Source organism: Aythya fuligula, chromosome 2 (genome assembly GCF_009819795.1).
Source record: "Aythya fuligula isolate bAytFul2 chromosome 2, bAytFul2.pri, whole genome shotgun sequence".
In the NCBI taxonomy this organism is placed as follows: domain Eukaryota; kingdom Metazoa; phylum Chordata; class Aves; order Anseriformes; family Anatidae; genus Aythya; species Aythya fuligula.
In genome coordinates this window covers 22816237-22837885 of record NC_045560.1, presented here as the reverse complement: position 1 = coordinate 22837885, position 21649 = coordinate 22816237, and the positions used below count along the sequence as shown (strand labels likewise).

Here is a 21649-nt window from a genome sequence, read left to right as displayed (position 1 = left end):
CTAGTCCCAAATGACCCATGAGGCAGCTATGGGGCTGTGGTAGACACCCTCAGCACATACAGGCTCCCCATTAGGACCATCACTTTGTTGCCCCTGGCCTGCCACAGCTGGCTTAACCACAAACACAGCAAAAAGAACTGTCAACAGACTGTCACGTTAGCATTGGCATTTCTCTTCCAACTCTCAGGCAGCAGAATTTGCTTTGAATATGGTTTTCAAATTCCTCCTTCTCTTGCTAGATTTGAATTTTTAGGCTGCTGCTCATAAACAGGATATGACAGGCCAAGGACTGTATAACACAGCAGGGGCCAATACCAGTTTAGTTATTCACATGTTCCACTGCAGCATGCTTGCCAACCTTAGGTAACCTTCATTTACCTATCTGCACAGCAACAACCACCTTCTGGTCAAAGGAATAATGCCAGCACAGCTGCTCGCTTTTCATCGTTACCTTATTAAATGCAAAGAACATTCCACAGAACTTTATTATTTCTGTTTGCTAACATCATAGCTACATGTGCCATCATTAGATATACGTATGCAGTATAACCAAATCTCCTATATGACCATATGCTTGTACCAAAACAGGAGAGAATAGAAAAAGCATAACTAATATTTCTAAATCTACGTATAGTAAGTGTAGCCTTTGTCATAAAAAGTGTATCTGCATACACTAATTTCACAGTAATAAGAATATAGCTGTAAGAGCATAGGGATTTTTGATGGTTGATGGCTTTTCTATTTGTTTGTTTGTTTTTACACTGCTAGGTATACTGCATCGTATTGATTTGTTCTGGGAAGTTTCCTCCTCTGAACATGTCTCTAAGACAAATAATTACAAGGCTAATGTATTTCTGGGGTGACCCTGGACCACAGCTATTCCCTGACAGAAGCCGTTAATGTGGATTTATGGGATAAAATGTGTATTAATAAATTAGGCTGAAAAACATTACACAGATGTAGCTACCCCCAAAACAAGTGGTGCAAACCCAAGAAACTCACCATGAAGTTTACAATCACATGCAATCAAGCACAACTCAAGTGTATCTCAAACCTACTGAGATGCAAAGATGCACATTTTGGATACCGAAACAAATTCAGCCCTTTCCAGAAACTGCAGTCTACAGATTCAAAGAACCCTTCAAACCTGGCTCCAATCCTGCATGCTTCGGGCTACAACTGAAATCCTGATCCCCTCCGCTCCCCCTTTTTGGCTTGTGATTGCCCAGAAAGTCCGATCAGTGTCAAAAAATTAATCGTTACTTGGAGGGGATCAGTTTTCTGCGGGACAAATAAGCTGATCCAAATAAAATATAAAGTCATATCGTGCCTAGACATGATGGAAAGAAGCTGGAGGGGACATGCAGCCAGCAAATGAAGAGGAAGATGGATTTCCCTCATTCAATGACAGCTAACAGACTGCATTCAGCATAACAAAAAACTGCACCTTACGAGTAATAGCCAGTACATTTTCTGGGATAACAGTTCTTCTGAATATCTGGTTAAGAGGTACAAAATATATAAATGGACTTTAAAACATCATGATGCTACAATATTTTTAAGTACATCTATACACCTGCTCAGTGAATAGGTTAAATGGCCAGCGGGAATGGAATCTTTGGTTCACAAATATGTGAATAAAAGAACCCAAAGAAAGAATATTAGGGTACATTTATGCTGTCTCTGTCACCTCATTTGAGCAGAATAATGAGAAAGATACCTTTAAAGGCTTCTCTAAACCACTGAAGCAAGACAATTATTTCATTCAGTTTTCAAACCACGGAACTTCCTCAGAAAATTCAAGGCTTTTCAACATCCATGGATGTGACACATCAGCATCTGACAACCTAGTCATTTAAGGGGAGTTCTTGGAGACTTGGAGAGATGCACTAAATGCAGAATATGAACAAGAGCCAGGAAAGAAGAATCCAACAATAAAATGGAAAAGTGCAGTGTCTGTGCACCCAAAACAATCAAAAAGTCCTAAAGTGTTAATGTCATGCAACTGAAGAAGGAAAATATCAATAACTACTCTCAAAATAGTTGCAGTATTTTCAGATGCAATTTTGAGTTGTACATAAAGTGTAACACCCCACAAGGTCCCCTACAGAAAACATGAAGCATCTTACATGTATGCATCTAATTCAACTATGTGAGAGCTAGCTCTGTCAAAGATCGCAAAGCTTAAGAATTTCCATAAAAGTCCAAAAGAAATCAAAAGTAAATGGAGTGGAAACGATTATTTCAAATAACTAAGCACAAAGATACATTATCTCCAACAAATATTAAAAGCTTGAACACTAAAAAAATAAAAGTGGCACGTAAGCCTTACTGCCAAACCAAGAGGGATGTGATTCCAATTATTTTAAATCACATACTCTGTGCTTTAGGGATCACTGTAGTAGTAGAAGAGATGGGCAATCAGTCCCATGTAGGAATGTTTATTGCTCCAAAGCAACACAACAAAATAATGACAATTTCTAACATAGTCCCTCCAGTAACCTTGTTGTTTATCAGCTTTCTGCAGAAACTGGCCCTGAAGAATGAGCATCTCCAGAGGAAACGTACATACACAAACTGCAACTAAAGTAAGCAAAGTTTCACCTGGAGCACTTTGCTCAGTTTTGGGCCCCTCACTACAAAAAGGCCCTGGAGTGTGTCCAGAGAAGGGCTACAAAGCTGGTGAAGGGCCTGGAGCACAAGTCTTGTGAGGAGCAGCTGAGGGAACTGGGGTTGTTTAGTCTGGAGAAGAGGAGGCTCAGGGGAGACCTTATTGCTCTCTACAACTACCTGAAAGGAAGCTTTGGGGAGCTGGGGGTAGGCCTCTTCTCACAGGTAACTAATGATAGGACTAGGGGGAATGGCTCAAGTTGTGCCAGGGAAGATTTAGGTTGGAAATGAGGAGACATTTCTGCTCAGATAGAGCAGACAGGCATTGGGATGGGATGCCCAGGGAGGTGGTGGAGTCACCATCCCTGGGGGTGTTCAAGGAAAGGTTGGACGTGGTGCTTAGGGACATGGTTTAGTGGGTGACGTTGGTAGTAGGGTGATGGTTGGACCAGATGATCTTGGAGGTCTTTTCCAACTTCGATTATTCTGTGATTCTACCTCATTGAGGGTCAGTGGTGATCCTCACTGCAGTAGAGCTCCATAGGTAACTATCAAACTAAAATGTTTGGAAGACTTTTATTTCAAATACAGCAAATATTTTAATCATCAGTGAAGTGTTTACAAGCTACGCACTTTTTGAACAATCAAATTAACAGGAATTTTGAAAGGAAATATTTTAGAAATGTTCTCACATTCATTATAATTACTTGGATGTTGAAACTGGCATGGTAACATAATGACTAATGTTTTTCTCCATTAAAAGGAGGAAAAAGAATTAAAAATATATTGTGATAAAATGTGCAATTCCTGATATTATATCCTTCTTATTTCTGAAGTATCCTGCATAAAGCACAGATTTTTTTTTTTTAAGTTTTGCTGGAAGAGATAACAATAATTTCCACCAAAAGAGAAGAGTGTTCTTTTTATTTGAAAGAGAGGATAAACAATTTATATGCTTGTCCTTTGATGTAAGGAATTTTGTATTTACTACTATCTATAGCACTGCAGTTAGTAATTAAAAGATTCTGATCAAATTTGTACACTCAAAAGAAAAGCATCAAGAGAATCAAGAGAAAGTAATACAGAATGCTATAGCAAGGCAAAAGCTAAAACCTGTAATCCAGAGCTTGTAAGAACAATGAGGTTTTATAGCAGACAGTATTTGCAAAATAATAGCTCCCTTAGATGTTAATTTAATTTGCCTTCCTCCATCTAATAGGAGAAGAAAAATCTCAGCTTGTTAACAATCCTTTAAGTGTGTGTGAAATGTCTGTTTCTTAAATTCAAGTAAGGACACGAGTAGGTCCATGGGAAATCAAAAGAAATATATGATTGAAATTAAGTGAAAAATATAGTGATCTTTTAACATAGATTTACCTAAAAAGTGATAATTGGCTTTGAAAACAGTTATTACAACTACATGTATGCTATATAGGGCTAATTAACACATGTACATGTATAAATGAATATTTTTCAGCCTCAGTTGTGTTGTAAAAAATCCAGAGTTACACAGTATATTGTTGGTGCACAGAAAATAATAAGTTTGTTCAAAAACTTAATTTTCTACTTGCACCAGGAGGAAGGAAAAAATTACTCAGGGAAAAATCAAAAATAAGCCTAGGTCAAGTAAAAAATAAATGTTTCAGATCCAAAGAATCACTTTTTAAAAATACATTGGACAAAAAAAAATAAAAATAAATCTTAGACCCTCTCTGCTACCATTTGTGAATATGTAATTTTAATTGAAAGGGTCACTGAACTGGATTCACATATCACAGCATATTAAAGAACTGCAACATTTCTGGTTTACTTTCCTCAGCTTTCTCAAAATATTTATAGGCAATCATTTACTATATTAATCACCATTATTTGTCATTCTTTATGTATGCTCACTCTTTTTATCCATGGTATAAATCTAAATATTTATGTGGTTTTCTTTAATAAAAACTAAACAAATAAATGACTGAAGTTTTTGAAGTTATTTCATGAAGAAACTGCAGAACAGCATCAGAACAGCATCATGGTTTGATGAAAAGCCTTTTACAGCTGCCTCTTTGGGGTACAATTAATAAATAAGTAATTTATTCTGAGGAAAAGCTAGAAATAAAACATAAAAAATAAAAAGCTTTGTGGAGGTCCATGTTCATTTCTGAACCCTGGATCCCATCTGTGCCAAATGAGGGAGAGGCAGAGGGAGAGTTAAACCCCACTGCCAGAGCACAGTGCCATCCTCCAGTTCGTGTCAGTGGCGTTTTGCCAGCTCTCACCAGAGGAAGATCCCAGCAAAGATGTATACATGACCTAAAATAGCTTTTCTCCACATAAACAACATATCATATTATAGAATGGTTTGGGTTGGCAGGGACCTTAAAGATCACCCAGTTCCAACCCCCTGCCATGGGCAGGGACACCTCCCACCAGACCAGGTTGCCCAAAGCCCCATCCAGCCTGGCCTTGAACACCTCCAGGGATGGGGCATCCACAGCTTCTCTGGGCAGCCTGTGCCACTGCCTCACTATGCTCATTGTTGAGAATTTCCTCGTAACCTCTAATCTAAATCTTCCCTATTTTAGTTTAAAACCACTTCTCCTTGTGCTACCATTATCTGACCAAAGAAAATGTTGCTCTTCATCTCTTTTATAACCCCTCTTTAAGTATTGACAGTCTAGAACAAGGTCACCCCGGAGCCTTCTCTTTTTCAGGCTGAACATCCCCAGCTCAATGAGATCAGAGTCAGAAGCAAGGACTACTTGTATTTCTAAAATGCCAGTAATTATTCTTCTCAGTAGTAAAAAAGAAAAATAAATTTCTTTTATTATTTATTTGCAGTTTTGCAGTCAGAGGCTGTCTGCACATACTACAGTAAAATCCCTAGTGAGATGGATGAGGGGAGCAGCACCAAAAAGAAGCAGTCCTTAACACAAGCCTGTGCAATTTATCAGGCAGATACCATTCCTGCAAATCCAACACCTGGGCAGCTGAAGGCATCCTTTAGAAGTCCTGCAGATACGCAACGCTGAGCTCTGCTGGACTCACTCAGCTATACCTGCTCATGCATCTCATCCTATACAGTCACCTGGCATTCCAGAAACATAGGCATCTTTGAACAGTTACAACAAACTGACTTACAACACGATAAAATAAATAAATAAATAAATAAATAAATAAATAAATGTTTTTCTCCTGAAAACTTCTCTTCCTTGCTCACCCAAGGTTGAATAATCAGGCAATGAAGACAAGAAAACTACTGGGTTGTCACTGCTAGCAAATCTAGCACAATGTACCATTTGATCTTACAGATCTAAAAGGACAAATTTAAGTAAGTGAATGAGCAAGATTCTGCTTCCCAAAAGGCAATCTAACACTATTTTCAGGCCCCAGAAAACAACATGGAGATGGATCTTATATCCACTATGTTTTATGATTACATTAATTTGACTTTAAGATAATTTTACTTATAACCTTTGATTTCCTATGAGACTAATTAATATAACTTCTGTTGTTGTGAAAGCCTTCATATCTCAGTGAAAGGAAGAACTGCAAGAACATTTGGGAAGGCATACTCTTTTAGTTTTATTTTTCTTAAAGGGAAGCAACAAAAATTCTTGTATAAAGTCACATTTAATTAATGTGCCAGAGGTCTTAAATAAGTTGGGGCAAAAGTGGAAAATCAGTGACTATTAACCTCATGTGTTTAAGGTTCTTCATCAAAGATTAGTGGCTAGGAAAAGCATGATAAAATAGGTTATTATGAGGATGATTAATAAAGTACTGGATTGCAAGAAGGAAACAAATGAAAGTTGTGAACAAAAACTCAAAGTTCAAAATGTTTTCCTGCCATAATTCATACAAAACTTTGATGACCATGGAAGATCACAATTCTACACCAAGACGGACAGAGAGCAAATAGAGACTCATCCTGCAACATGAGGACTCTGCAGTCTTCATTGCTCTCCACAGCAATTGTAGATTTTGGAGACTCATAGGTAAAATGAAAAGCAAAACAAAGAGATGCTACAGGCATTGTGTATCTAGATCGTGTATCTAGATGGTGAACCTATTTCCACATGAAGAAGTATGAGGTCAGAGGGAAAGGACTCAGACAAGGAAAATCTTTCTTACATGAAATTTCCCTACAAGACCCTCTCCTATGGACATCTGGCAGTTTCAAGTGGACAGACCTCAAATGAGCAGCTACTCATGCACAGCTGCAGCCTGAGAGGTAAACAAATTAAGCACAATGAATCTGCAGAGGGAGAGAATACAAAACAAGGGATGCAACGCATGCGCCAAAGGGAACACTTGAGGATGAACCCATCTGAATCACTGTGTCATTCAGCTGTCATTCAGCTGTAGAAAGGGCTGCATTGTCTCAAGGACACCATTTAGGCAAGAAGGAAAGTTCAATGAATCTAACTGGCTGAAGGAGTGAAGGCATTTGGACTTTTCGTTCACTGAAGCAGATGGTGCTTTGAGGTAATTTCTAGTTTTCCAAGTTCTAGAAGGAATCAAAAATGTTGAGAAGAAGACACCCTTTTTAGCGACTCTTGTAGACTTCAGAAATGAAGGAACAGAGTTTCATTACCAGATGAAAGACAAAGTTGCAGAAACACTCCATTAATGCTGCCTTTGCATTACACATATAGCACTCAAAAGTAATGAAAATAACGCAAGATAACTTTGCTTCTTTGTACACCGAAATATTATTCAGCAACACAGTCACATATTCCAAACATTTTCAATTGGTCTTACATTTAGTTTGTAAACAGAAGCAAGATTACCAATAGATTAGGTCTTCCCACTGTGAGTAACAAGCACTCTTCGACACCTTGTGCCTACGAACATGGCCAAAAAACTTCTCACATAAACAGTTCTCTGGCAACAGCAGAAAGTTTACCAACATTTTGTCAGCACAGTAAGCTAAGAAGAGCTTGATTAAACTTGCAGACTCTAGGCATACCAATATATTGCTCAACTCCATGGATAATAATTTTTAAATATGACTCACCCTCTACATTCAAGTATCAAAGTCCTGTTTAAAGTTGAAAAATGCCAGAAAAGCACAATTCAAACTCATTTTCCTCTTGATACAGCCTACGAGATCACAATGAATCAACATTTTCACTGTATACATTTTCTGAAATAGCTGATGGATTTTTTTCATTCTCATAGAATTTGAGGGGCTGAAATACCCTAAGGAGAGAGACATTTCTGGAACAGAACGTGTTCTTATATACTGCTGTTCTTCTGGGCAACTTTTGAGCTGTAATTCAGGGCTATAACCTACACACCCACATACATCCAACTTTTATTATCAAGGTACCATTAAAAAGCATTTACCCACACTTTTTTTTTTTTTTTTCTTTTTTCTAAACCTTATTTTAATATTACACTCTGAAAATAAGCTTTTTCTAAAGCATGGTCACTTGCTACAGTTTTCTGGTCTGGGCACATTTATTTCAATTACCAAAAAAAAAAAAAGGGGGGGGAGGGGAATTTTTTGTACAAGATTTGAAAAGACAACACCAACTAATGAGCTATCTTTATCAGTGTATCCTTATTGTCTCCCTTACAGCGAGTCTCATCCACATGTGTCGGCAGACAAATGAGAGCAGGTCAGATTACCAGAGGAATCACCAAATTTCACTGTCAAATGGCAAATGCCCAGCAGCAAAGCTGTGCTCTTAACCTTTCTTTAACTGAATCCAGGTTTGAAGTTGAACTCTTACTGACTCAATGGTTAAATGTCTTTACATCATTTGTCACTTTGTTTGTTTTCTACATAACCTTTGTCAAGTCTTTAGTCTCAGGTGACATTAACTTTCCACTTGAACTTAGCCAACCAGCCAACCCCACTCATGGAATTGCACCCCACAGGTTGTCCATATGCTCAACACTCACATGTAGCTCTTCAGCAACCTTTGCTGCTCAACATTCACTCAATAAAATTTGTGGGAGAAAAAAAAAGCTCAGAAGGCTTCCTTGTCTTTAAGTTTTCCACAGACAATCATCACAAACTTAAAGCAGTTTAAAAGAATTTAAAGGAGTAGAGAAGAGAGCCGGGATGGGGGGTCATAGTTATTTCTGGAGATGCAAAAGACAACTGTTTTGGTTAATACAAACACAAATAACTGTACTGTTACTAGAAAATACAATACTTGAAGAGGATGTCTAAGGAACAAAAACCTAAAACATACCAGTAGAAAAATAAGAGGGACAAGTGGAGCAGGAAGATCCCATAGTCTTGTGTCAAAGACGGGTGGGCTCGGCCCTCTTCTGGCACTGGCCTTCAGCCTCCACATCCATCATTATCCAGGCCCAGTGAACAGACGTGGGCATGGGCTGGCCACCAGAGCATCCGATCACAACTCTGTGAGCTCCCTCCCCTGAAGGAGGAGGGCAATCTACCAAAGAGAAGCAGCAGCTTGGATCCATGGGAGCCAAAGATCCCTATCGTCCAGAGAGAGAAACCTGGCAGGTGGTGGCTGCAGAAAGCGGAAGGATCACACACCTCAGTGGGGCTGATCAGAGGGGGTCCAGCACTGAGACAGCACTAGCCAAAGGAGCCCACACTTTAGAAAGCTGAACTTTAGAAACTCGTGAAGGTTTTATAGAGTTCAATTGAACTTTAAGCAGTGTTTGACAGGGTAATTGAAACAGTGTTTTAACAGGCCCAAGAAATGTCATTAGTCTTGAGTCCCTTAAAGGCCTGGATAGTTGCTGAGAAGACTTCAAAGGAGACCTGAAGTAGCAAAATATAAAATGACACCTGCCATGACAGTGTTATACACATATATATATATATACACATATATATATCCATAATGCTCTTGTGCCTAACAGTTTAGAGTGAATGTTAACTTCCTATGTAGTTCCTCCTCAGCAATATTCATCCTGATGCTGTTTGGATGCAACACTCTTCTGCATCGTGAATACGTTATAGGAGATCATTAATTGCAAGGGTCCCAGAACAGGTGCCCTCAGTGAAACAGTGGGAGAAAGAATATTCAGCCTGACCCTGCACTCAGGTGCACTGACATAGATCAGGGGTAAATACAGATATTGATCACCTGAGCTGGAAAGGATTGTTCTGTCATACTCTGATCTTAAGCATGTAGCTATTACGTTGATCATGGCAACAAGCAAATTTGGGGAAAAATACTTTCTATAAGGATTGTTACTTCTGAGCCTTTAAGATCCTTCGTGACTGTATATAAGCCTGTTTTATGAGATTAAGCTTTTGGAATCTCTCTTCTCAGCTCTGCTATTGTACAAACAAGAGGCAATGCCACAAAACAAATATTTCCCCTGCTGCCCTTTTCCCCACATTAGGCTGTTCGAAGATACTTATGTTTTTTAATCACCCCTCAAAATCTGAGTCCTGATATAGTGTTTCTGCAACACAAACACTGAAACAGCAGCTAACAGAAGGTTTTTTGCTGAATGCATTTTGGGCATATTCATTCATTGTCATAAGAAATCTCATTATCAAGTATGGACTTTACTGAAATGAGCTTGCAAAGAGGAATGATTTAGAAATGTGAAATATTCTTTGCTTATAAAATGCCAAAACACCTGCTATAAATATGTACATTTTATCAAAAAGTCAAACTAAAAGTCCCTCTTACAACAGAAATCAAAGGGCACTTTCAATGCCCTTGCAGCATGCGACAATCTATATCAAAAATTGCCTTTCAGCAGTTTTTTTCCTCTTCATGAAAGCAGGACCTGCATTAAGAGTATTGGTACTTTAACTGTTATTCACATATTCATGAAAACAGATTATTGCTAGGTTGGTGAAGTATCTTATTCTTACACAAATATTGCAGAACTGCACATTTTGAAGACACAATGAAGTATTTATTACACACATTTTGCCAAATGCCTTATAAACCTTAAGGGAAGTGGGAGAAGAAGCAGAGGCATGAAGAAAACCAGATCTGGCAGCAAACCAAATGTATGTTCTTTTTGCTCACTACAGCCTCTGTCCCAGTTTATCCTCCTCTCCCTTTGGTTTTGTGGTAGGTTGATTGAAAATTGTGCCTAAGTTTCTTCAAGAGACAGCAGTCATTTGATTAAGTGAGCAGAAAATAATTTTTAAAATTGGGCAATTTCTCATGACAGTTCTCTTTCCAACAGTCATCATCCATCAGTCCTAAAATCCAGAGTTGTTTTAGAAACCCCTCAGCAGTCAGAACTCATTTTTAACCACAGATTACTAATTGTTTGAGCTACCAAACACAGGAAATTGTAATATCAACAGAAGTTGACAGCACTGGAACAGAAAGCAAGAATGTTTCAAATAAAGTTAGCAGTTTCAGGAGCACCTGCAAAGAATAGGAATATCATGTTCCAAGAGTAAAGTGAAAGGCCAACAAGTCAGAGAAGCCAGTAGCAAAGACTGGGCAACACCTAAAAAAACGATGAAAGATTTTAATTCAAAGGGTAAGCAGAGCCACCTGAGCTCAGCATGACAGAGCAGAGCTTCTCTGCAATTGATTATTAGTGGTAAGAAGTTATTTAAGAAATTTGTAAGCCATGCTTCCCAATCAATTTATGGAATTGTGTAATTTGGTCTCAAACAATCCAGAAATGCAGACAGCGGAAGACAAATAAATACCTTGCTGCAAACTACTGACTCACTCTGGACCACAAACCATGCTCAGCTCTGTCCCAAGGCACAATCCAGTCCTGTGGCTTCTTCGTGCCAGGCTGCAAGTCAGGCCTTTTACTCACTCCGAAGGATTTCAGTGTACCTTCATGACAACTGGCAACAAGCAAGCAAAAAACAGGCTGAGAAACAGAAGTTGCCCTACTATGAATGTTTTGCATAGCCAACAAAGGTGAGTTAATCTATACCCATAGCAGGTCACTGAGTCAGGGCCTTGTTCCCACTGAAAATAATAGAAAATCTTCCAAATTTCCCTATCAACACCTAGATATATCAGAAAGAGGTGAGTTCCGTGCAAGCCCCAAGATGAACAAAGCTGTCCCTCAGTCTGTGCATGCAGACCCGTTATTGCGGCCACAAAGTGCTGGCTGCGAGGAGGACTGGGACCTTCTCTGCTGGCAGTGAGTGGCCATCTTCTCCACTTGGCTGATCCCAAACTCTGCTCCAAACACTGGAAGTAACCTTCTCCTCAGCCCAAGGGCCAGTACCACATCCCATGCGTGATGGAAACACCAGGTAGGGAGCACCACAAGAGACAAGGATCAGACAAAACCAGTTACCCAGTTAAGTGCAGGAGGAGCTTACTGGTGTACTATCGATTGCAAGGCACATGCAGAGACCTTCCCAGAGCCAACGTTGTGGCATGGTCACAGGGAGGCTGCAGTCTCCAGCCAGGAGCCATAAGGCTGACTATTAAGTCAGCCTTAGGGTTGAGAGAAGGCGTCTGTTGGCTGAAGGCAGTGTAGCTGTCTGGCACTCTAATCTCCAGCTGGAAAATGAATTGCATCTTCACAACCGGAACATTTGATCCGCAGAAAATGGCCCTCTAAAGAGAGTGCTGATGTAGAGGGCAAACTCACGTTTGTAACAGCAGACCTGGTGTTTTGTTTTGCTCTCCCTTACAGGTAGAAGAACAAATGCAAGCAATGGGGAGGAATGCTTACTTACACCCACAATTCAATGAAGAACATGCCTACACACTGCCAGCTAAAAGAAAGAATTAAGAAACTGTGCTTCTTAACACTACCAAAATATTGGTCAAGCCACACAATTAAAGGGTTCCTCATATTTTCTATTATATGAACTTTCCTTGTCTTAAAGACAAGAATCTAGGCTTAGCCTTCACTGAATGCCCATGCTATACAGGACATTTATTTTCTAATAGGCTTATTTATCCAACAGAAAAGTACATGTTCATTGCTATGATCCTGGAGTGCTTTAATGATAACATCAATATTCCCACATTCTCAGATATATTTTACCTTGATTACTCTTTAGATTAAGTGCTGTGCAGCTGCTAATAGGCCCCCTTTGGGGAAGAGAGGAATTGAAATACAGGAATGTATTGTAGTGACACTATTCCATGGTAGAATTAAAAGCAAGATCCCAAAGTCTGGTGGATACTCCAATGCTCACTATACAGCATGTGTTCAAATGTCAATGACAGGAATATATAATAGCCTACAACATTTCCCTTGCATTGTGCTCTGAGGTCTGGCAATCTTGGACAACTATGACTGTAAGCATGCTGATTTTGTTTCTTAAACAATTGTATTCTGGGTTTCTAGGTTGACTACATAAACCGTTTTCTTGAATAAAAAAGCATGCATGTTGAGAAGTCACTCAATAGATACAGTGATGGCAATGGACCAGAAAACCCAAAACAAACAAACAAAACAAAAAAGGTCACTAGAGAAATACCTCAACAAATGTTGGGGAAAAAAAAAAAAAAAAAAAACAAAAAAAAAAACAGATTTTTAGAAATCTGCCAAGCATTACTTCCCTTCCAACATTACTTCCCTTCCCTACTTGCTGGCTCATGGTTAACTTATTGTACACCAGGACCTCCAGGTCTCTCTCTGCAGAGCTGCTCTCCAGCAGGTCAGCCCCCAACCTGTACACATGCCTGGGGTTGTTCCTCCCCAGGTGCAGGACCTTGCACTTGCCCTTGTTGAACCTCATGAGGCTCCTCTCCACCCAACTCTCCAACCTATCCAGGTCCCTCTGAAGGACCACACAGGCCTCTGGTGTGTAGCTACTCCACCAAGAACAGAGTATGCAGCTTCAGACAGGCATATGGAGACCAGTTTCATTGGGGAATGTTACCAGCTCCTCAGGGAAATGTTACCACCTCCATTTAGAAAAAAAAAAAAAAAAAAAAAAAAAGAACGCTTTAAGACCAGAAAAGGCCCTCAAGAAAGGCAGCCTGAATCCAACAAGAAGACAGTGATCTATGAAAGACCAAGCACAAATGAAGGACCAAAGAACTAAGGATCAGTCCTGGCAAAAACACTGCATAACTCAAAGCAAGCTTTGCCACTCTGCAGCACAGCCCTTCCTGATGGGGGCTTAGGCAGAGCAGGGGATCCTGTGTTCACCTACCAAACCATTTTCCAGACTGCCTCAGTATAAGTGGGGTCCATTCCCTGCCCCGCTTAGCTCTCAGGAGCAAGGCAGATCACAGTCTGATGCAGTATAGGTGTAAAGCAGAGCGTAGGGTCCTGCTAAACAATGTGCCAGAAACAGCCATCTGCATGACGTTAGCTTACAAAAGGAGTAATTCTAACTAGCTGCACAGACAAACCTGCAAAAAATGCCAAGGGAAGGGAAAAATCTTCCAAAGCCCATCAAGCAAAGCTTGTCCACGGGCAAGGAACCTGCTGCTGCTTCTGCCCTCTGGTTCAGAAAGCTGGGGAGAAGTTTGCACAAACCTTGTATTCCCCTCCTGCTTTCCCACTGCCTCTTGAACGTCAAGTGGCTACAGGAGGTACCCTCAGATTCCCTGCCAAGTGGAAACCCTCCTGCCTGCTCCTATCCCTTCCCCCAGCTCCAGGCAGGCTGTGGTGTTCCCTTCCCTCCCACTCCAAAGAAGGTGGTGAATATGCAGTGTCACTGGTTCGTGTTTGCTGATTTCTCTCTTCATAAGTGACTGGTTAATTCAGCTAGTGAAGGGGGGGCATGCTGCAGTAACACCAAGACAGTAAAACTGGGACTTACCAAATCTCTCTCTCCATAAACAGAAACTCTGGAAATATCCATAAAGTATCGGCTTGGTTCTCTTCTTTCATCCCCTTGCTTCTGCCTTCCCCTGAGCCACCATCCTAATTTCCCTTTGTTCAATCCCAGACCCAGGCTCGCATCCCTCTTGTACAACTTCTGCCCTTTCTGAAGCTAAAGCTTTCATCCAAGAATTAAAGGGATCCAATCCGATTTAATGCAACTTCCCTCTCTCCAGCTTAACTAATCTCTCTCTCCTTTTATCTTTATCCAATTCATAACACAATTACATTGTTTTACATTAATTCAACAGCTAGTTTCTGTCTGGTCCTCTGACTGCACCATCCCATCAGGTATCTGCTTTTCTAGACACAGCTGCTTGTCCTTCAGCCATCCCAGGTCCTGCCCAAATGTTTTAACCTCCTCCAAGATGCATCCTTCTTAAACTAAGCCACAAGGTCATCTGCTTCTGCTTTAACTCTTGGTTTGAGACCAGTTTGTCTAACTTTGATATGCATCTGTCCAAAGACTACTAGCAATGGATAGAATGGGGTCTGGAGGCAGTCAAAGCTTAATTAAACACAAAACAAACTAATGCACATGGAAAATGTACTGGCTGAGAGTCCCTCACCGTGTCACTGACCTTAGCCTGCTAACACCACTGTGCAGGCAAGGGTGTTTTTTCACCTGCAAGTAAAATCCAGCACTCTTTATCTTTTTGCTTTGTGTGACTTGTACCAGCCACCCAAAAGCAAGCGTTAGCTCAGTTAGTCTGCAGCTTTGATACGCATTCTGGCAGAGGTAAGGGTATAAACACCCTTATGGGATGCTAGATTTTAAGAGCCAGGATATTAAATTACTCAACTGCAACAGCTAACAGCACTACTGCAAAAACACCTTCTACAAGAGCTCCGTTGAAGCTCGTGCAGCCATACTGCTGTCCATTGCTGCCAAGCTGACTCAGATCTCCGGGCGAGGGATGCAGCATCCTGCAATTAAGATGTAACCGTGCCCTGTGCGAGAAGCACAGCAAACCGGTGCTGCTCCACTTGTTCTGGCCAGCTTCCGCTTCATAATTTTCTTCCTTCACATCCCTGCCAGCTACTGCATCCTTCAGTGGGGTCACAGACATTAGACACCATGGGAGAGGCCAAGAGTGTTTTAAGTAGCAGAGGGAAACTTCTTGATCCGGAGGAAAAGTTGTAGCTGGACACTGAGCTTCACATGTTTAACTTCAATTTAGCCTGGAGACTGTTGTGAAACCGATGCATTTAACCATTTTTAGCCCACTAAATTTAGTTGTTTTCTGGTGGGAGTAATGCTACTGCTGGCTAATGACTTAATGAAACATGGATGACTTGAAAAAAAATTTATGAGCCTAAGGCTTGGTGAATAAAGTTTGAGACATCCAAGCAAATGACACCCATAAATTAACAGTTTGGTCTGTGGGACCAGTACGTGGCTCCTGCTACTTGATCCAACCGTAGCCCCTCTAGCAGACATGCCACACTGCATTTGAATTTGTGAACGTCCAAGGGTCTTCAAGGCATCCCAAAACGCTGAGAGGATAATTTTCCCTTTTGAAATAAAGCAGACATTTTGGAACTTTGAGAATCCTACCTTACTGTGCTGCAAATATGGCCATCGTGTCTGCAAAATCTCTACACACAGGCAGTAACATCGGGAGGCAAATAAATAGGCTAGGATGAGACTTTGTTATTTAACTACACAAAAATTAAAAGCTGTCTGTGCTTATGCTTTAAGGATAATTAATTAAATAAATAAATACATCTGAGAGCATTTTTTCAGCTATTTTTGTTTCTAAAATTGACAGGAGCCAGGGAGGGAACAGAGGCCTGCTACTCATCCTGCATATCAGCAGTTACCTCAAACGCACAGGGTTTTTCTGGGCTTCATCCATAACAGAACGCGCTCAACGTTTTTCCCTGTAGACTCAGCGTTCACGGAGCACCTCAAACACGATGCTCGGCGACCGGGACTAAAACCGCCGCATTTAATGCAATAAAACCCGCAGCGGCTGGCCTGTGTGAGGCTGAAATCTCAAATCGTTCCCCGTTTGGGTGGCAACACGCGAGGCAGATCCCTGCACTGAGTTCACCTCCGGCGTTTCGGGGGCTCCCCTTCCCATCCCCAACCCGCACCCAGGTGGCTGCTGCTCGCCGCCCGCCCGCTGCCCGCCCGCAGCATCCCCGCTCCGCTGCCGCAAAGGGGCCGCAACTTTCCTCCGGCCCGAGGGGAAGGGGACGGCTTAAAACAACACCCGGGGACCGCTCATCCCTCCGGGCTCTGGGATCAGCATCCCGGCGGCTGGCTCCTACCTGGCTCCGCACCGCGCCGCTCCGCACCCGCGTACTCAGCGCCGGCCTCCGCGCCCCGCCGCCGCCCTCTCCGGCGAGCAGCCGCAGGGGCCTGATGCTCTGGCGCTCGGCGAAGCGGTTCTCGCCCCGCCGCCGCCCCGCAGCCGCCGGCCCGGAGCCTGCTGAGCAGGGAGAGGCAGCAGTGGTCAGGGTTACGGGCTCGGCACCCCCCCCTCCTGCCCGCCCGCCCGCCCCCGGGGTCCCCCCTGCTCACCTGGGGCGGCGGGCAGGGCGCAGAGCGCCAGGGAGAGCAGGCAGGCGGCGGCCCGCATGGCGCCGCTCCTCGCCGCCGGGTGTCGCCGGCTGCCGCGCCTGCACCGGGCCGGGAGGGGACCGCGGAGGGTGGAGGGGGGGGAACCGGGGCTGCCGAGCTCCGCCCCGCCGAGCCCCCGGCGGAGGGAAGGGAAGGGAAAGGAAGAGAAGGGAAGGCGGCGAGGCTGCTCCCCGCAGCCCGCTCCGCTGAGGGAAGCGCTGGGAAATGGAGGCGCTGCGGAGGGGAGCGATAGGGGAGGGGGGATCCACGCCGGCAGCCCCCGGCCCCGGGGAGGCCCCGCGGAGCTGCCGGTGCCCCCCGCCCCTTTCTCACCTCCTCACTCGAGCACACCTTCCCGGCGTAAACCTCCCTTTCCTTCCCTACGACCTATTTTTCCTCCTTAAATTTCCATTTTTCCTCCTTAATTTTCCATTTTTCCTCCTTAATTTTCCCTTCTGCCCACCCCGCCAGGCTAACGCTGACAGAGGTCGGAGGGACCCCAACGCGGGGATCTCCTTCAGGCTGCAGCCTGCTCTCAAGAGCCCAAAGCCTCACAGAGCCCCCTCAGTGACAGCTCCCCCACACCCAAGGGGTCTCCTCACTCCATCTGCACCCCAATTCTATGCTCCCACCTACTGGGAAGAAACCAGACCGCTGGGCACCACCACACACCTCCCCTACCCTTAACCTAGCTAACTGAGTAGGAATTGCCTTAGGGTAGCCCTCCTTGCACCGTTTTCTGAGTGGAAAAAGGCTGGCAATGCCTGACAATCAAAATGGCACAGAAATAGGGCAGTGGGCACAGCACAGGGCTGGCCAGCAGAGAGCACGGGGCCACGGTGCCCAAGGCATGGCTGTGTGGGAGCTGTAGGGTTGTCATGGAGCTGGAACCACAGCAACTGGTGCTGCGAAAGCTACTGCTCACTATGCTCTGGGAGGCGATAAAAAATAAGTTCCTTTTCCTCATACTCAATCCGTTTTGCACAGCAGCACTAGGTCAGGCTTTGATACCTCTGGTCTCACTCCCAGGAGTGTTCCCTTGGAGAGGGTCAGTGCTCCCTGCCTGGTTTGGCTGGAGGTCCCATCCTCCTGCCACAGGCTGTCTCATTCAAGGAAGCATTTACTGAGAAGAAGTAAAGTCACTGCCTCACAACTTGTTTCCCCAATAGAAAAACACCTCTAGCTTGTAGAGGTCACCTCCTGCCTGTAAGAGAGATACAACAGGGCACAACACTGCGTCTGGAAAGACGTAGCAGCTTTGAGCAGCCACCAGCCATAAAGTTTTGTGCTGACGTGCTTACACTGTAGTCATAGAGTCGAGGAAAAACAAAATATTACCTCAAAGTATCCATTAAGTCCTCACATACTTGTTCAAACAGCACACAATTAGCTTACGAAACTCTGCTGCAGGGTATCAAAAGGACCGAGGGTGGGGTGGGTAAAGAAAATGAAAACTTGTTCTTTAGAGGGAGGAATTTTGCTACTATAATATGATGTTACAATAATACATACATACATTATAATATATATATATATATATAAAATATATATATATATATATATATATATATATATATAAAGTTGTAAATCCCTAGATGGCACACAGGGAAAGTTTACCAGGGCAACACCAGCCCAGGCACGGTTGCTTCAAGGTAGTGACTGCGGGTTTTTTTTCTGGTCTGTAGGTTAAGGGGATGGGAAGCAGCTTCACAAATAAAGCTCTTTTTTTAGTAATGACAACCCTATCTCAGTCTAACCTTTCATTAATTTTAAGAACAAATTTTAGAATTGTTTTGGAAATGCAACCAATATAAGGGTAAATGCATTTTAAAAGTATGGATGCTAGAAGCGTATATGATTAACCAAAGCAGATCTGAAAAAATTTACGGCCCTCTCCCTGCAAACCTCTGTTGTTTACATCTCTGTACCATTTTGGCCAAGAAAACACTCCCAGGATAAATACCAAAGATTAACTCAAAAGAGAAGGCTCAAATAAACGGCTAGTGGAGATTTCCCATATTACATTGAAAGATCTAAATTGTATTGAAGGAAATCCTCATCTGCATGGCAGATGTCCCCCCCTCTTTTTGTACACAGCTGATTAGAAATGGGTGATTAGAAATTGATGGTTTAATATACCTAACCCTTATGAGAAATAATATTTTCATTTATTGATTTATTTTTTTTTCACTGGCTTCCAGGCAGAGAACATTACTCTGCACTTCTTCCTACCTCGCTGGAAGCTCCTTGAGGTTGCCCAGGACTGTGGCAGGCAGTCCACCTCTCAGCTACCAGCTCTTTGAGTGGGGTGCAGACACTTTTCTTCTTCCAGCACAGGAATGGTTATTCACAAATGAAAGCCATTTTCCAGTTTTCACCGTCTTACCAGTTAACATTCTATGGAATTTTATTACACTAGAAATTCATGCCAACTCTTTTTTAAAAGAGCAATAACAGCTCTACCCTACATTAAGATGTGTCTTCACCACTTGCCAGACCCAACGTGCATGTTCTATCTGGCTGTCTATAGCACAACTGCAGAAGAATGAGGCTTGAAAAACACAGCAATGTTTCAAAGGACAGGGAGAAAGCAGAAAAAGTGTTTAAAATAAAAGTGAATTATAGGTAAATGTTCAGCTTTTGATTTACTGTACATATTCTAAAGACTATTTTTGAGCCATAATTAATTGTGTGTCATAATTTAACAATTGAATTTAACATCTAAGTGTTACTTCTCTCCTTTCCACAACAAATGAGATGCACTCAGATTGTAACTGAAATCTAGGGCACATTTTAAGGAACATGTTCTCAGCAGTCAATATTCAATTGTGATTAAGTTTATACATATATACAAAAACAAACACCTAAGGCTTTTTTTCCTAATACAACACAATTCTTTGAATACTTTGTGATCGTCCCCATGCATCTGGCTAGCTGTTACCATAAGCACGCTGCCCTAAATGCTTCCACGTGAGTAGCTCACTTGCATTCAGAATACATGGTATTGAACCTCTCAGTGCTGCCGTGTAGCAGCCACGTGTCCAATTACACCCATCTGTGCACTGGGACTGTGCACGATCGTGCATTTGCAGCAGGGGTGTTTTGGACTAACGCACGTTAGACCATTTGGCTCTAGTGGTTATTTAGTTCAGGGCGTGGACATTACTTCAAAGCAGGAAGCATATGCCATTGTAAGCTAAATATAGAGCAAATCACACAGAATCCCTTTTGAAGTTTAACTGATGGCACAGCCTCATCTGGAGCACCCAACCAGCCATTCCCCGGGAAGGACGGTGCAAGGTTCAGAGAAAGCCAGGGACACCAGAAAGGTTGCTCAGGATGGCGATGGACAGGAACACAAAGAAATGACATACAGGTGGTGTAGGGAAAGCAACCTGGTGCTGTGCAACAATTAATTAAATGTATACTAACTTCAACCCCACTCAGGAGCAGAAGGCTGGCTTTCCAGACACCCAGCTGCCACTTTGTTTCAAGCCCTCTGCGGTTTGGTGTTGAGCATAGATCTGCTGCTGGAAGATCCTGCTACCACCTTTGGAAACACAGTAACAAGAGGGGATGTTGACAGTGGCTCCCCTTTTACAGGATGGCCTTCCTTCCCAAGGTCTGTAGCCAACGGTTTCATCGGCATGGCCTTAGAATGGCACAAGGAAGATGGGGGAGACGTCTCTACCATGCTGGACGGTGGCCTCAAACTTAGAAAAGGACAGCCTGTCAGTCCTGACTTTGTAATCTCTAGTTACCTGAAAAAGCCTGGTGCTGGGTGTGAACCACACATAGCATCCTCCTGACCACTTTGTTCCAGCCAGCATAGACATGTTTTGGCAAGCTGCTCTTGAAAATCAGTTACTTTTGTCTAAGCTTAGGACAGATGGCCTTCAACTTGCTCAAGTTCTGCTCCCCAGTCATGGTCAAGAGCAGTAAGATGCTTTGCCAACAGTCATGGGAGCCAGGAACCCCACTCCTGGTGGAAGATGTTAGAACAGTACTGAAGAAAAAAAAAAAAAAAAAAGTTATTTTGAAAAGAAAGAATAAAAAATGGAAACCAACAGAACCTGAATCCTTGTAGCACATTACTGAGCTCCATTTAAGAACACAGCCCTCTAGGGGCTTACCTGAATGCATACAACTCAGAAGTTATTGCAGAACACCACATAGGTGTGTGGTTTTGCAGTCATCAACCCCTATTTTCACCCCATAGTCCTGTGATCAACTCTATGTGCATTCATATGCACACAGACAAACACACGTAGCCCGGATCCTTGGGAACTCTGTCCTCTCAATCACTTTTTTTTACCTGAAAATAAATATTTTTGTTGCTAATGACCACATACCGTGGAGTGGTCATAGGCAGTAGTTGGACATCCACTGCAAAGATACCAAATCAGGTGTAAGGAAAGTAAAACAGCACTTTCCTTCTAATGATTTATAAAAGCAGCTTTCAGCATCTACATATCATTTGGTCTTATCATCCCAATTTTACATTGTGTAGCTACAGTTTCCATTTTAAGTTTTTAATGGAAAAGATTTCTCTCTCAGTAATGAAACAAAAAGTAGGTACCAGACAACAGATCAGTCACCACTCATCCTTACACTGATGTATCAAACCAGCGTATTGTTCGTGCAAGCTTTTAGTAACCCTGTGCACATGCATACATTGTTTTAACGTTTCAAAGATTATGCTAAAATCTTCCCCAGAAATGTGCTTGCCACACCTATGAA

At 42.5% G+C, this 21649-nt stretch overlaps 1 protein-coding gene across 8 annotated transcripts in view; it reads right to left on the bottom strand.

Moving 5' to 3' along the window:
- The window catches only part of ADAM22 (ADAM metallopeptidase domain 22), a 134865-nt gene extending 117903 nt beyond the window's left edge, over positions 1 to 16962 (bottom strand). For 7 of the 8 annotated variants that reach the window (XM_032181626.1, XM_032181629.1, XM_032181628.1 and 4 more), the window contains exons 1-2: positions 16871 to 16962; positions 16618 to 16778 (exon numbers count right to left, since the gene is read on the bottom strand). In XM_032181626.1, coding sequence (XP_032037517.1) covers positions 16618 to 16778; positions 16871 to 16928 — 219 coding nt within the window. In that variant the 5' untranslated portion in view covers positions 16929 to 16962. The remainder of the gene's footprint in view (positions 1 to 16617; positions 16779 to 16870) is intronic. The other variant, XM_032181627.1, reaches the window with a different exon arrangement.
- Positions 16963 to 21649: the final 4687 nt, after the last annotated feature.